The sequence below is a fragment of the Polyergus mexicanus genome, unplaced genomic scaffold, assembly GCF_030449975.1.
Source record: "Polyergus mexicanus isolate NDT 795.1 unplaced genomic scaffold, iyPolMexi1.0 SCAF_23, whole genome shotgun sequence".
Lineage (NCBI taxonomy): Eukaryota > Metazoa > Arthropoda > Insecta > Hymenoptera > Formicidae > Polyergus > Polyergus mexicanus.
The window spans coordinates 559070-571082 of record NW_027223343.1 but is presented as its reverse complement, the minus strand read 5'-3'; the positions used below and the strand labels follow the sequence as shown (position 1 = coordinate 571082).

At 38.5% G+C, this 12013-nt stretch overlaps 2 protein-coding genes, 1 long non-coding RNA gene and 1 other non-coding gene across 6 annotated transcripts in view; 1 reads left to right on the top strand and 3 right to left on the bottom strand.

The window, feature by feature from the left end:
* The window catches only part of Soxn (SRY-box transcription factor soxNeuro), a 121826-nt gene extending 118535 nt beyond the window's left edge, over positions 1-3291 (top strand). Inside the window, exon 3 of the mRNA XM_070312863.1 lies at positions 2731-3291. Coding sequence (XP_070168964.1) covers position 2731 — 1 coding nt within the window. The 3' untranslated portion in view covers positions 2732-3291. The remainder of the gene's footprint in view (positions 1-2730) is intronic.
* The window catches only part of LOC138942560 (uncharacterized), a 46124-nt gene extending 36866 nt beyond the window's left edge, over positions 1-9258 (bottom strand). For 2 of the 3 annotated variants that reach the window (XR_011448330.1, XR_011448329.1), the window contains exons 1-4: positions 8049-9258; positions 7694-7954; positions 7381-7600; positions 7111-7297 (exon numbers count right to left, since the gene is read on the bottom strand). This is a non-coding gene — a long non-coding RNA (uncharacterized lncRNA). Of the gene's footprint in view, positions 1-6116; positions 7298-7380; positions 7601-7693; positions 7955-8048 lie in introns of those variants that run through there. The other variant, XR_011448328.1, reaches the window with a different exon arrangement.
* A 542-nt stretch (positions 9259-9800) lies between these two features.
* On the bottom strand, positions 9801-11357 carry Phb1 (prohibitin l(2)37Cc). The gene is made up of 4 exons (XM_070312878.1): positions 11259-11357; positions 10753-10857; positions 10249-10670; positions 9801-10136 (listed from the first exon to the last, which is right to left on the bottom strand). The coding sequence occupies exons 2-4, from the start codon at positions 10838-10840 to the stop codon at positions 9828-9830; spliced, it is 819 nt and encodes a 272-aa protein (XP_070168979.1). The 5' UTR covers positions 10841-10857; positions 11259-11357; the 3' UTR covers positions 9801-9827.
* A 553-nt stretch (positions 11358-11910) lies between these two features.
* On the bottom strand, positions 11911-11984 carry Trnan-guu (transfer RNA asparagine (anticodon GUU)). Its single transcript has one exon. It is a non-coding gene; the product is annotated as a tRNA-Asn (tRNA).
* Between the last annotated feature and the right edge of the window lie 29 nt (positions 11985-12013).

Below are 12013 nucleotides of genomic sequence, written 5' to 3'. Positions count from 1 at the left end.
CCACGCGAGAAAAGCTCCGCGATAGGCGACATGTTCCTCAGACATGACTTATTGCCTACAAGCGCCACTGTAAATCCCGTCCTTACTTTTACGCCGCCGGCCGTGAGATGCGTGAGCGGGGGCGCATGCTACCTTCACGCGTGTCGAGGGGTTGCGTCTTTCAAGCGCGACAATCGACACGAGATTTATCTGACAATGAGTAAAATATATGTATCTGTGTTGCGGATGGAAAATTTCTAATTTACGAATTTTTTCTTACATTTTCCGTAAAGTCGAGACACAATTAAACAAATTTTATAATTGTGAATTATTAATATAATGAAATGAAAATTATTTAATTATTATTGATTTTCGCGATCCGATTAAGTTTGTCAAAATAAATTGAAGATGAATTAAGATTAATTTTATATCATTAAATCATATGAAAAAGAGACATCTAGTCATGTATATAAATTATAAATCACGTATAACAACAAATTAATATCTCTTGCATCTCTTCTTTAATTATTATTATTTTATATATAATTATGACTATATTTATAAATAATAATATCTTTTAATAATATCAGAGCAATCGCAAAGTATATTTCTTGGAAAAATACACGGAAGAGGCACGTCATTAAAGGGTGACTCCCTTGCGTCAGGGATTTTGGCGAAAGTTTCGTTCAAATTATGTGGAAAATTACAGGTTCAACTTCCGCCGGTAGCGGAAACGATTGGAACCTGGTTCTCAAGCATTAAACTATAATGATTGACAAGTGAAACGCGTGACTTAAATTGGGGTCGATTCTTCGTTTCTCGTGGGTGTACGAGTGATGGTGGACATGATTAAATTAGAATTCCGAGGACCCGCGAGGGAGGTATTAATTCCAAGTTGACCTGCTACTTAACACACACACACACATACACATACCATACATATACGCGCGAAAAGATACCTTTGATTTCGAAGTATCCTGAAGAATATCCTCCCTTGCTTCTCCCCCAAAAAATAATATTGTTTTCTCTTTATGCGTGATTTCTCATAAAAGCTTTACAAGATATTGCAGTTTTCTTTTATTAATGTACAATATTTTTCGCGCAAGTAAAAAGATATAAACCTTACAAAAGTTTCACTTAGTTAAAGTATACTATTTTAAAATATTTTCATTGTCAGCGATTATTTTCGCGATTGATGCAATTTTATGAGATTAACGGATAATTTTGCAAATTACTCGTTCTTCGCGTCGGATATCTTTATACCTTTGCCTGCGATTTCCCAGGGAAAGAAGAGGAAACGCCCGGGAGTCGCGCGGTCATTTATCGTCGTATTATCTGCGTGTATATGTGCCCGGCGCTTTTTCCTTTCTAATGAAGATTTATTACGTTATCTCTTCTCCGGCGCTTTTATTTGACGTTACCGGTTAATCTTGCCAGTATCGTTACGCGGCGGTAAAAAGTGAGCTACGGCAAAATCGTGGATTACGCTACGGACAAAAACATTGTTAAGGAAGGGAGAGAGTCGGCGCGGCGGATTGTTCTTCGTTTAAGTTCTCAGATCGAAGTAGCCGGGCGTCTCGTCTCACCCATCGCGAGAAATTTAACAACCATCGTGCAAAGCGAAGACACCGAGATAACGCGATAATCGTTTTCCTTTATCGCCGATGGCTGTCCGACATTAAACCGACAGAATGTAACGTTCACTGATTGCTTGAAGATCCGATATGAATCATCAATGAATGATCGATCATCATAATAGCTAATAATATCTTATCACTATTATATACAATAACGTTAGCTGAGAAACGCTATAATTTCATGATTAATTTTAATTGAAATTAATAAATTGTTACCGCGATGTTTACACCTATGTTTTTAATATCGCGAAAAAAAAACGAAGAAAGAGGGAAGACGCGAAAATTAATTCCACTTCAAACAGTAATTTTTTCCCCGCGCATTCGTCTTTCCTGCGGATCCCGCATCCGCGGGAATTCGTTCTCTCGTGCGAGAGTCGCCGAACGTCAAAATCCACGACAGATAGCCTTACGGAGTCCCGGGAGAGAAAAGAATAGGAAAAAAAAAAAGCTTGTCGAGAGAAAAAGAAAGGAAGCGCGATGCGTGGTCGCGTGACGGAAGCGCCGCGCGAACACGCACACGCGTATTTTGCATCTTGCGTGCACGTATGTGCACAGGCCACGATAGAACAAATGGCAGGGATGGCGGAGATCGGACCCCCCTGTTTCATAAAAACAACATTGGAAGTTACAACGCTAGGTAACGGCTAGAGAATTTGGCAGCAACTTTTAACACGTGTCTTTGCACGCCCAGTGTATAAATCAGGCAAATTTATTTTGCGAGAAATAAAATACATTCTCTCAAGTGATATATTATTATATCTTATATTATATGAGATATATCTAAACGGAAATTTGTCGCTGACAGATTAAAATTGTATGATTCGAAAGGATAATAATAGTGTAACGGAGAAAAGATTTGAATCATACGTGCGATTTTTTTTTTTCAACAGTGAAATTTTAAAAGCGACACAAAATATTTTTCGAGATACATCCTTTCCTATATATAGTATATAAGATATATATATTATATACATTACGTTTCTCCCTTTGGGCGATTATGATTGTTAACCAGATTTAAAGGTCAACATAAAATAGACGAGAAAAATAACTTCATACGCATTGCTATCGGTATTGATATTTTTACTAACAATAAAATTTTTTGATTTTTTCACAGATAACGGTTAATTCGCCGTCCCTGAGTAGATCGCTATATCGGATGCGAGGCCGCGGCAATGAGACGATTTTTGGCAACGGATGGTGGTGCTGATGACGGCCGCAACGCAACGCGCAACCCGCGCATACACAAGACGGCAGCATCTAAGGATGTAGCAATTACGTTCGCCGGGCTCCTTGCCGCAGACGGACGGACGGGACCGCAGCCACGAAACGCCCCTCGCGTTACACATATGTTGCCTCTACCGGTCTCCTTCCACATCGGCGATGATCCTCCGACAGGCGATGTGTCCCTCCGGCCCGCGCGACCTCTCCCTCTCACGAATTAACGTCCGTACGAAGGTAGCACGGAAGAGCGGCTCCTGTGGGAACCGAGCTACCCCAACTCGTTCTCCGATCTTGGAAGCCGCTGGTTGATCACCGGGGTCACGGCGAACGCCATTTACCTGTCGTCGCGTTCGTCAAGAGGTCGTCACAGAGATGATTGCCGAGACCACCGTGGAAACCGCGGTACCAAATATCAGCAATAATAAAATTCAATCAACGTATCTTAATAAGCAATAGGAGGCGATCGTTCTCGTCTCTCCGAGAATGTGAATATAAGACAAAATTATGTAGTGCTTATGTCCCTCGCATTCAATTCCCATTTAGAATATTTAGCTAATTTTTATTCAAACCCCTTTTTACGCTTAAAAAAATTGTGAAAGAAGATGGAGGTAAGGGAAGCAAGTTCCGCAGATTCGCGATGACTAACCTCGAGGAATTAATTGATCTCGAATGCAAAATCATTTCCTGTCTGAGCAGAGTCGCATGACATGTCGAAAAGATGGTTCGAAGGCGCGAAAGAAACGAGCCCGCTTCATACGAGGGAGAAAAAGACAAAAAAAAATGGCATTCAGGCGAACAGGGTTATCACACGGAAGATAAAATGTCGCGCATGTTTCATGAAACGCCAGTAAGAAACCCGACCGTTAGCCGAACATAGAATAAAATGTGTCGATCGTTCCTGTCACGCGAGTACCGTACATTATGCGTATTGTACGCATCGCGAGCGGACATATTACGCATGCTACGCATGTAATCCGCAAGTTTCACCTTACATTTTCTTTATTTTTCACAAATATTACTTTCTTAGAAAATTAATTTAAAATTACGAAAATAAGACAGAAGCAGAAAGACAGCATATATTTTTTGCAACCATATCGGAATTTCCCTGGAGTTTTATTAAAAAATCAATTAAAAAAAAAAAAAAAAAAAAAATTTCTCGAGGTCTCTCGATTTAAATTAAATTAAAATCCCGTGAAAAGAAATAATACAAATATATTATGATTATACTATATTTTATAATATTTTATACATATATGATAATTTACTTAATCTTTTTTTCATATATCGATTAAATTATATATTAAAATCACATATATACATAAGGGACCAGTCATAAAGTTGACTTGTTAGAAAATTTCTTGGTATTTTTAATTGAATGATTTTTCCCAAGTTCCTGAACAGTTCTAAATTTAGCAGCAGAATAATAATCCTGAACGGATTACTGTTCTAGTTTCGTTCAAATACACACTCGGACTCGCGACGTTGCGAGATGATCGCCAACTAACGGTGACATCCAGTGTCATCACCTGACCCTGCATATGCTGTAGCCGTGAACCTCTCGTCTTTATACGCCGTCGACAATGGAAATTCGCGATCGTCTCTCATACAGGTCCGCACGCGATGACCTCGGTACTTCCTGAGGATTCTCGCGAGGAGGGAGCTTCCTAACGGGAGCACCATCCTACTTTCTGGCCACAAATTTCCATCTAACGACGTACAATTTATATAACCGCGAAATAGGATACGTATAAAAAGTATTTCACAAGTTTTATATTATCAGAGATAAAAAAATTAGAATTTTCCCCCTCTCTCTCTCTCTATGTATATATATTATAAAATTATATCAGTTGCTTTCTTAGATCTTCTTACACCCTATCTTAGGATACGTCGGACCATCTAGCACGATAGACGCATTTCCGTTTAATTTGTTCTACTGAGAATCGTCGCTCATTCACCGATCTACGAGAGTCTCGTAAATTTGAGGGACATTAATTCAGTGCGCGCGCATTAGTATAAAGGGCTCGGACATCCCTTCCTTCCCCTTGGATTTCGGATACATCCCCAGGGGTTACGTTCGCGTGCGTATCGGCGTGCCAGCGAGATTACAGGGCCTGCTCGAGACTTACCTCGATCTAAATCAATCGCGAGTTAAGTGCGCCGAGCTGAGAGAGACGCCGTCCTTTCCGATTCTCACCTGTATGTATCTCTCTTCTTGTCTCGTTCACACAATGATCGTTTTAGTGTCGTATGTCAACAAAGTACACCGAGTAGATGATTTCGAAAAGAAATTAGACACGGGAACGAAGAAAAATCTGTCAGCTGAAATGGGGGATATATTGTCTAGAAGAAAGATTCGATATTTGCACTGACAATGAGAGTGAAAAATTTAGAGGATTTTCACTCGATCATATGTATTTCATAAATGAAGGGAAAAGATTGGGGCTCGAAACTTATTTTCGTGATTTTTCGCGATATTCAAGATCACAGATCAGCTTAGTAACTCTTCGGGGGTTTATAAGTTTTTAAAGCCAGTCCATTCTTATATATCTAGAAGGCTGTTTGCCAAAGACAAGAGATGCAACGCGGCGAGATGCACTTATTGAAAATTATTCCTCGCGTGCGAAGTTTCGAATGAAGACAGGGAAGAGCGAGGAAGGGGAAGAAAAAGGAAAAACTTGGCTAGGTAGCCTTCTCAAAATTACAACTGGACAGGAGGCGAACGGCCCGCACATTTGCCTTGACGGGTTAAAATACTTTAGAGGGTAATATCTTTACACTATCCGGCCATCCGGTGTTCATGACGAAGATTGCTACAACGGGGGGGCCTCGCCTCGGGTCGTGGCGAAAGAAATTTTCGGCCCCGGGGAATTTTTACGAAAGAGTATCTAGAAAAGGCGTACGTTCTTTCTGTCTGTCTCTCTCTCTCTCTCTTTCTCCCTTTTTTCTCTCTTTCTAATTCTAAATTACTCGCCTGCAACTAGACCACTAACAACAGACGCAGAGATATATTACTTTCGCAACGATAGTTGAAAGTCATTGACAAACTTAAAAAACTTATAGAGAAAACATTAAACTGTTGTGTAAAGTTTTCAACATAGAGAAGCAGGCTAATCTTCGAGATTAACCAACTTTAATCATTCGAGAAAATCGTTGTGAACGCAGAATCGTCGGAAAAATTTTAGTTAAAAAACTACAGTTTGAAGAGCAAAAAAAATATCACTTTATCGAAAATATATGTTTTCAACGCTTATTTAATTTTAGTTCTCTATTCGAGTCTACTCATTATTAACGATAACGTTATTTTCCCTGAACTTATCTTTCATCGTGGAATAATTACTTGTCCGTCGAAATTCGCGGACGTAATTATTAAATATCTGCGGACGTTGATTACTCGAGAATGACGAACGGAGTAGTAATCATACGCACGACTTCGTCGGCGGAACGAAGAGAGTCCCGAAACAGACGGGTGATGATGGTCAGTGCGCGTATTTAAAATTGCGATTTATCCAATTTTGTCGTCGACGGGCAATAATATAGCAAAGAGCGGCATGAGCTCCGCACATGATGCTCCGCGAATCGAATAAGGACAAAAAGACTGCTCGTGCCTTAGGCGCAACGCGCGTGGCGTAGGGCGGTTCTCGTTCGCGTATATATATATATTTTCCGCCTTAATTAACGAGATTTTCTGTAACGAGCCCCGTCCATTTATCTCGCGCTCGTGGTCAGTTCAAAGCGGCCGTTATTACGCTGACTCGTCGTGCGTGAGCGACTTGTCGGCGACTTTTCTCTAAGCGGAGTAACGCGATAAAACGGAACGATTGAGAGAAAGAGAGAGATGTTAATTACGATTAGGAACTCTCTTATGGAGATAGAGAGAAGGTTGCGCCGTCACGGCGAACCTAATCGATGGAAAATTTTATAGATCCCGTCATTAATATCGATGATGTGGCTCTCTCTCTCTCTCTCTCTCTCTCTCTTCCTCTCTTCTTTTCTCTAATAAAACTAATCGCGCCGATAATTTACGCAATAATCCGAGCTCCCTCGCGAGGCTCGAGCGTCGCGGATGATTATATTTTGCGTTTATACACATCTCTATAATGGGATAATTAATTTCTTTTATTGATGAAATCCAAATGCATTTTTAGATTTAATTGATTTCAATGATCGGGGATTTAATTTCACGAAATTAATTGGTTTCTTTTAATCCGCGTCTATTTCTTTTTCTTTTTACGAATTGTTAGGACGTAAAATGCTATGTAGGATAAAACCCTACCTTTCTGGCTCCAGGATCTATGGAAGTTGGAGGGAGGAGTGGAGCCTTAGGCGGTTTGTTTCTGAAGAAGGCCATCGGCATATGCGGCTCGCGTGCATCGACGCGACTATAGGATCCGAGTAACAGGTGCAGATGCGGCGGAGGAAGCCCGATCGTTAGCCCGACATCGCCCGCGGTGCATGTGTGCCTATTATGATTTCTTTCGTAATTAGTCTGTCTCTCTCTCTCTCTTTCTCTCACACTCTTTTCGCATCGTGTTTTCGGGCGTACCTAACATTTGTTTCGTTGCATGGCATGTTCCGTGCACGGTCTCGGCGTAACATGTGCTACCGCCTCGTCTTGTAGCTGTCAATGGGCTCTTCGATTTAGCGAGCGACGGTTGACGATGACTTTGCGTCTTGTACCTCGAAATGATCCCGTTGAGACGAGAACATATCGTACAGACAAATTTATGCGAAAAGTGGATTTAATTCCCACTCGGCATTCGATTCTAAAAATTAGAAAAAGAATCAAGCGTTAATCAGTTTTCTAATTAGTATCATACATAATTACTTTATCTAATTGTTATTATCTATCTAATCACCTTTTTTTTATCATTTTCACAACAGTTACTTAAATCATCCAGATCTCTTCTAGATTTGGCTGCAATATCTGTCTCTCGAAACATGTTGCATTCCGATCGTCTTACCAGCGTCCTGAATTCGATCTATCTTGAATTAAGGGGTTGCATCTTTGTAACTAGGTGACGTCAAGTTCTTCGTCGCGAAAGACTGGCTGATCGATAAAGGTACAGATCGATGCGAAACGGTATAAGATAGACCGGATGGTTCTTGATTGCGTCTACCTATACGAACATACATATATATTAGATATCTATAAATATGTAGCGTGCATATATACACGTAGGTACGAAGTCAAATGTATATGTGTATACGAACTGGAGAAAACGTCTTGGCGAGGGATTTCGCAGAGGGTTGGCTGTTTGCGCCTCTCGACAAATAAGGGGAAGTCGTTATCCCGTGGATGGGAGGAGTAATTAACTGCTTCTACGTCCTTTCTGTCCGCTCCACCTCCCTTCCTCAGGATCCTCTCTTTCCGGCTTCGGCTTCTACTCGAAGGAACAGACTTAAGGAGGCCCGCTTAGGCTTTCACGGGGTCGTGTCTTCATTATTCACGCTAATCTGCTTTCGCCCGGTGCTGCTGCCACCGCGAACCCTCCTTGGTGCTTCCTCTCTATATCTGTCTCTTTCTTTCTCTATAATATACTTTGCGGAAATTATATTATATTATTATCATGCGCGATGCACACAACTATGAAGCAAACGTCACGTACTTTGCGACGATACATATTTAATATAATCGGGTGGAATATTTCTTGATTAATGTGTTATGTGTGAAATTTTGATTAAAGATATCAGATTTCTTTTTCCCCATAATTTTAACTCAAACGCAAATTTATATTGTATATTCTCTTACAATCGATCAATAACATTAGTAAAAAGTATCTCTTCTCAAAAAAGGGATTGAAAAATATTGAGAATACAAGATGCTTTAAAAAATGAATTGGCTCGCCAATTATTTGCTCTCGTAGATAGGTAGGTAGATAGGCATGCAATAAATCTGTCGGGGCATTAATACCGGTAACCGAAACACATGTAAGTATAACCGACATCGTCGTGTAAACTTTACGTTCTTACAGTAGACCACCATGGGTAAAGGCGTCCCGCGGCGGCCGCCAAATTATGATGAATTGTTTTCTCTATTAACAGTTTGTGCCGACAGAGGCGAGACATAAGCACCCCAACCGAGATAATCTTCCACCAATTTCGACTTCCTGATTTATCATGACGTTCATTTGAACGGATCGTCCGGAACAAACGAACGCATCATTCTTCCCGTCTGAAGATTTTCGTTACAAATTTAAAAAGCATATATCGACATCTTTTCAATTTGCAACCAAGAAATTAAATCCGCATTTTTTAAATTCCGTCTTAGATACAGATCAAGTGAGAGATTTACTCACATGTTCCGTATTCTAAAAAAGAAACCAATGTTTAAATGAGTAACAGATACTTTGTTACATACAGAAGAACGATCTGTACGATTGGGATAAGTTTACATTACATCTTGACACATGTGAGTGTCATGTATTTCTACTTCTTAATTTATTAAATTAATCTGGGTGAGAAATAATCTTACAAGACATTTTTTTTATATATAATAAAAGCATTTTTGTATTGTTCGCGTTGCATTGTATATTATATGTGCTATTATTAATTGTAGAAATAAATGTGTAAAAAAAAATACTATTAAGAATAATATTTTATGGAAGACTATTTCTCTCTTAAATATACGATATCCTAGATGTCCAAATTTTTTGGATATTCTTTATAATGTAAAAATTAGAGAAACAGATATCAATTGTTGTAACACAAAGGCATAGCTATTTAACATTGGGGTTCCCATGACTATATATAAAAAGAATAAGGATATATAAATCTACAAATCTGCACTATCATAAATCAAAGCATAAATGTTATGAAACAATATATATTCCTGCTATGTAACACCTTCAGGGAAATTCTCATTATAATATATACTGTTATATATGCAATTATATATTGTATATATACTATTTTCCTTTTTACACTCTATTACAGCATCAAACCTCTCACGATGTAAATGCACAATTCATGTAAACATAATATGTATTTATTTTACTGCTGTAAATTGAGCAGCACATTTAGACCTGATGGCAAATATGCTACTTGACGAGACTTAGACATATTGAATGCAATATCTTCCGCTGCTTCGATTCTTCTAAGCTCGACCAGACCATCTCCCGCCTCGGCCAGCGATTTCGCTAGTAAACTCGCGGCTTGCGAGTCACCCTCAGCACTAATAATAGCCGCCTTCTTCTGTTGTTCAGCCTTTTCCACCAAAAAACGAGCCTTCTCTGCATCCTGTTGTGCCACTTGCTTCAATTCTACTGCCTGGGTAAACTCTTTGCCAAATGTTAAATGCGTCTGAAAAAATTTCAAGGCAAACAATAAAAATTTATACATTAAATGCAAAAAAAGTATATCTTTTTGTAATAATGTCAACACATATATAATTGATAAGAGTAAATGTACTTACAATGGAAATATCATCCAGGATAAGGCCAAATTGTCCAGCTCTGTCTGTTAAACTGTCGCTGACCTTTTGAGACACAATTTCTCTTTGTGTGATTAATTCACCAGCATCAAATTGTGCGACAACAGCTTTCAATACTTCTGTGGTAATAGATGGCAGTACTCTTTCATCATAATCCGCACCAAGGATTGTATATATTTTAGGCAAAGAGTCGGGTATTGGTCTGAAGAGAATACGAAGAGTGATATTTACATTCTGCAGATCCTTGCTTCCAGTAATTACTGGAACATTCCTCGGTCGTGAACGGATGTCAAAAATAATTGGCTTTTGTACCCAAGGAATAAGAAAGTGTGTTCCTTCCCCTATCACGGCATTTTTTATACCAACAAATCTATCAAATATAACTGCTCGATGACCACCATCAACTGAAAAAAAAAGATTAATGCCAATTTAAAAAAGAATAATTTTACTGACCACATCACATGAAATAAAAAATATTAAATATACCATTGTATAATGCAGAGTTAACGACACCACCTGCAAGAGCTACGCCCAAACCAAGCTGACCCATTCGATTGAAAAATTGTACTGCCATGTTTAAGTATATGCTATCTGTAAAACGTTAAACAATACGTGTCGTATAATATAATAAAATTTGATATATTAATTTAGCTAATTCCAAGCAGTTATACACTGTTATAACCTAAAATTTTGAGAAAAATATATTTGGAATAATTGAATTTAATCGCACACATAAAAGTAAAAAAAAGATAATAAAATAATAAATATATTTTATATCTTAATTATATATATCTACACACACACACACACACACACATACTCGGAGAATTATATATCATCGCAATTTCCTAAATGGAGTAGCGCGTCGACCGGCTAGACTGAACACGTCTCGCCGATTTAATATTTTAACGTCTACCCCTCTCATGCCATTAGTATAAAATCGAATTAAATTCGATAATAATCGCTTATAATATAGAACAAAGTATTCTTACGTAATAAATCGTGACTTTAGGATTGGAATAATCGGTTTTCTTCTCGCGTGGCGTTCATGCGTTGATAAGAAAATGGCCAGTGGATACGATATAAGCGCCACGGTCTGCTGAGATGTGAGATGAATGTACTATGGCTGCGGTCAGGGAGACGCTAGAAATGCTTCGAAGCGTTTGATTGACCAATCAGAACAAAAATAATAAAGATTTCTTTATTCTGATTGGTTAATGCAATGCTTCGAAGCATCTCTAGCATCTTCTCGACCACAGCCTATATCGGAAGTTCGCGCGACAATTTTAAATCATTATTATACCTATAAACGCGAAAAAATTATAAATATATGTACAATTGCATTATATATTTCGATAATACACATATCTCCTAATCTTTGACGATTCTGATTATTGTGTTGTAAGTTATAAAATCAAGTCACAAAAATCTTGTAGAACATTAACATTTTGCATGATTTTGATTAACATCATTTTAATACTAATTATAACTATATATTTTAATATTAATTATAACTATATATTACTGAGATTATAGAATTGTTTAGTATTACTTGAGTTTTATGTGCGTGTATAAGGTTATGCAAAAATACAGAGAGATAAAATATTATCGGTATGTAAGAATCGTAAAATGTAGTAAAAAAAACGCCCCCGGGTGGGCTCGAACCACCAACCTTTCGGTTAACAGCCGAACGCGCTAGCCGATTGCGCCACGGAGGCGACTTATTTCATCGTGCTATTGTATATTA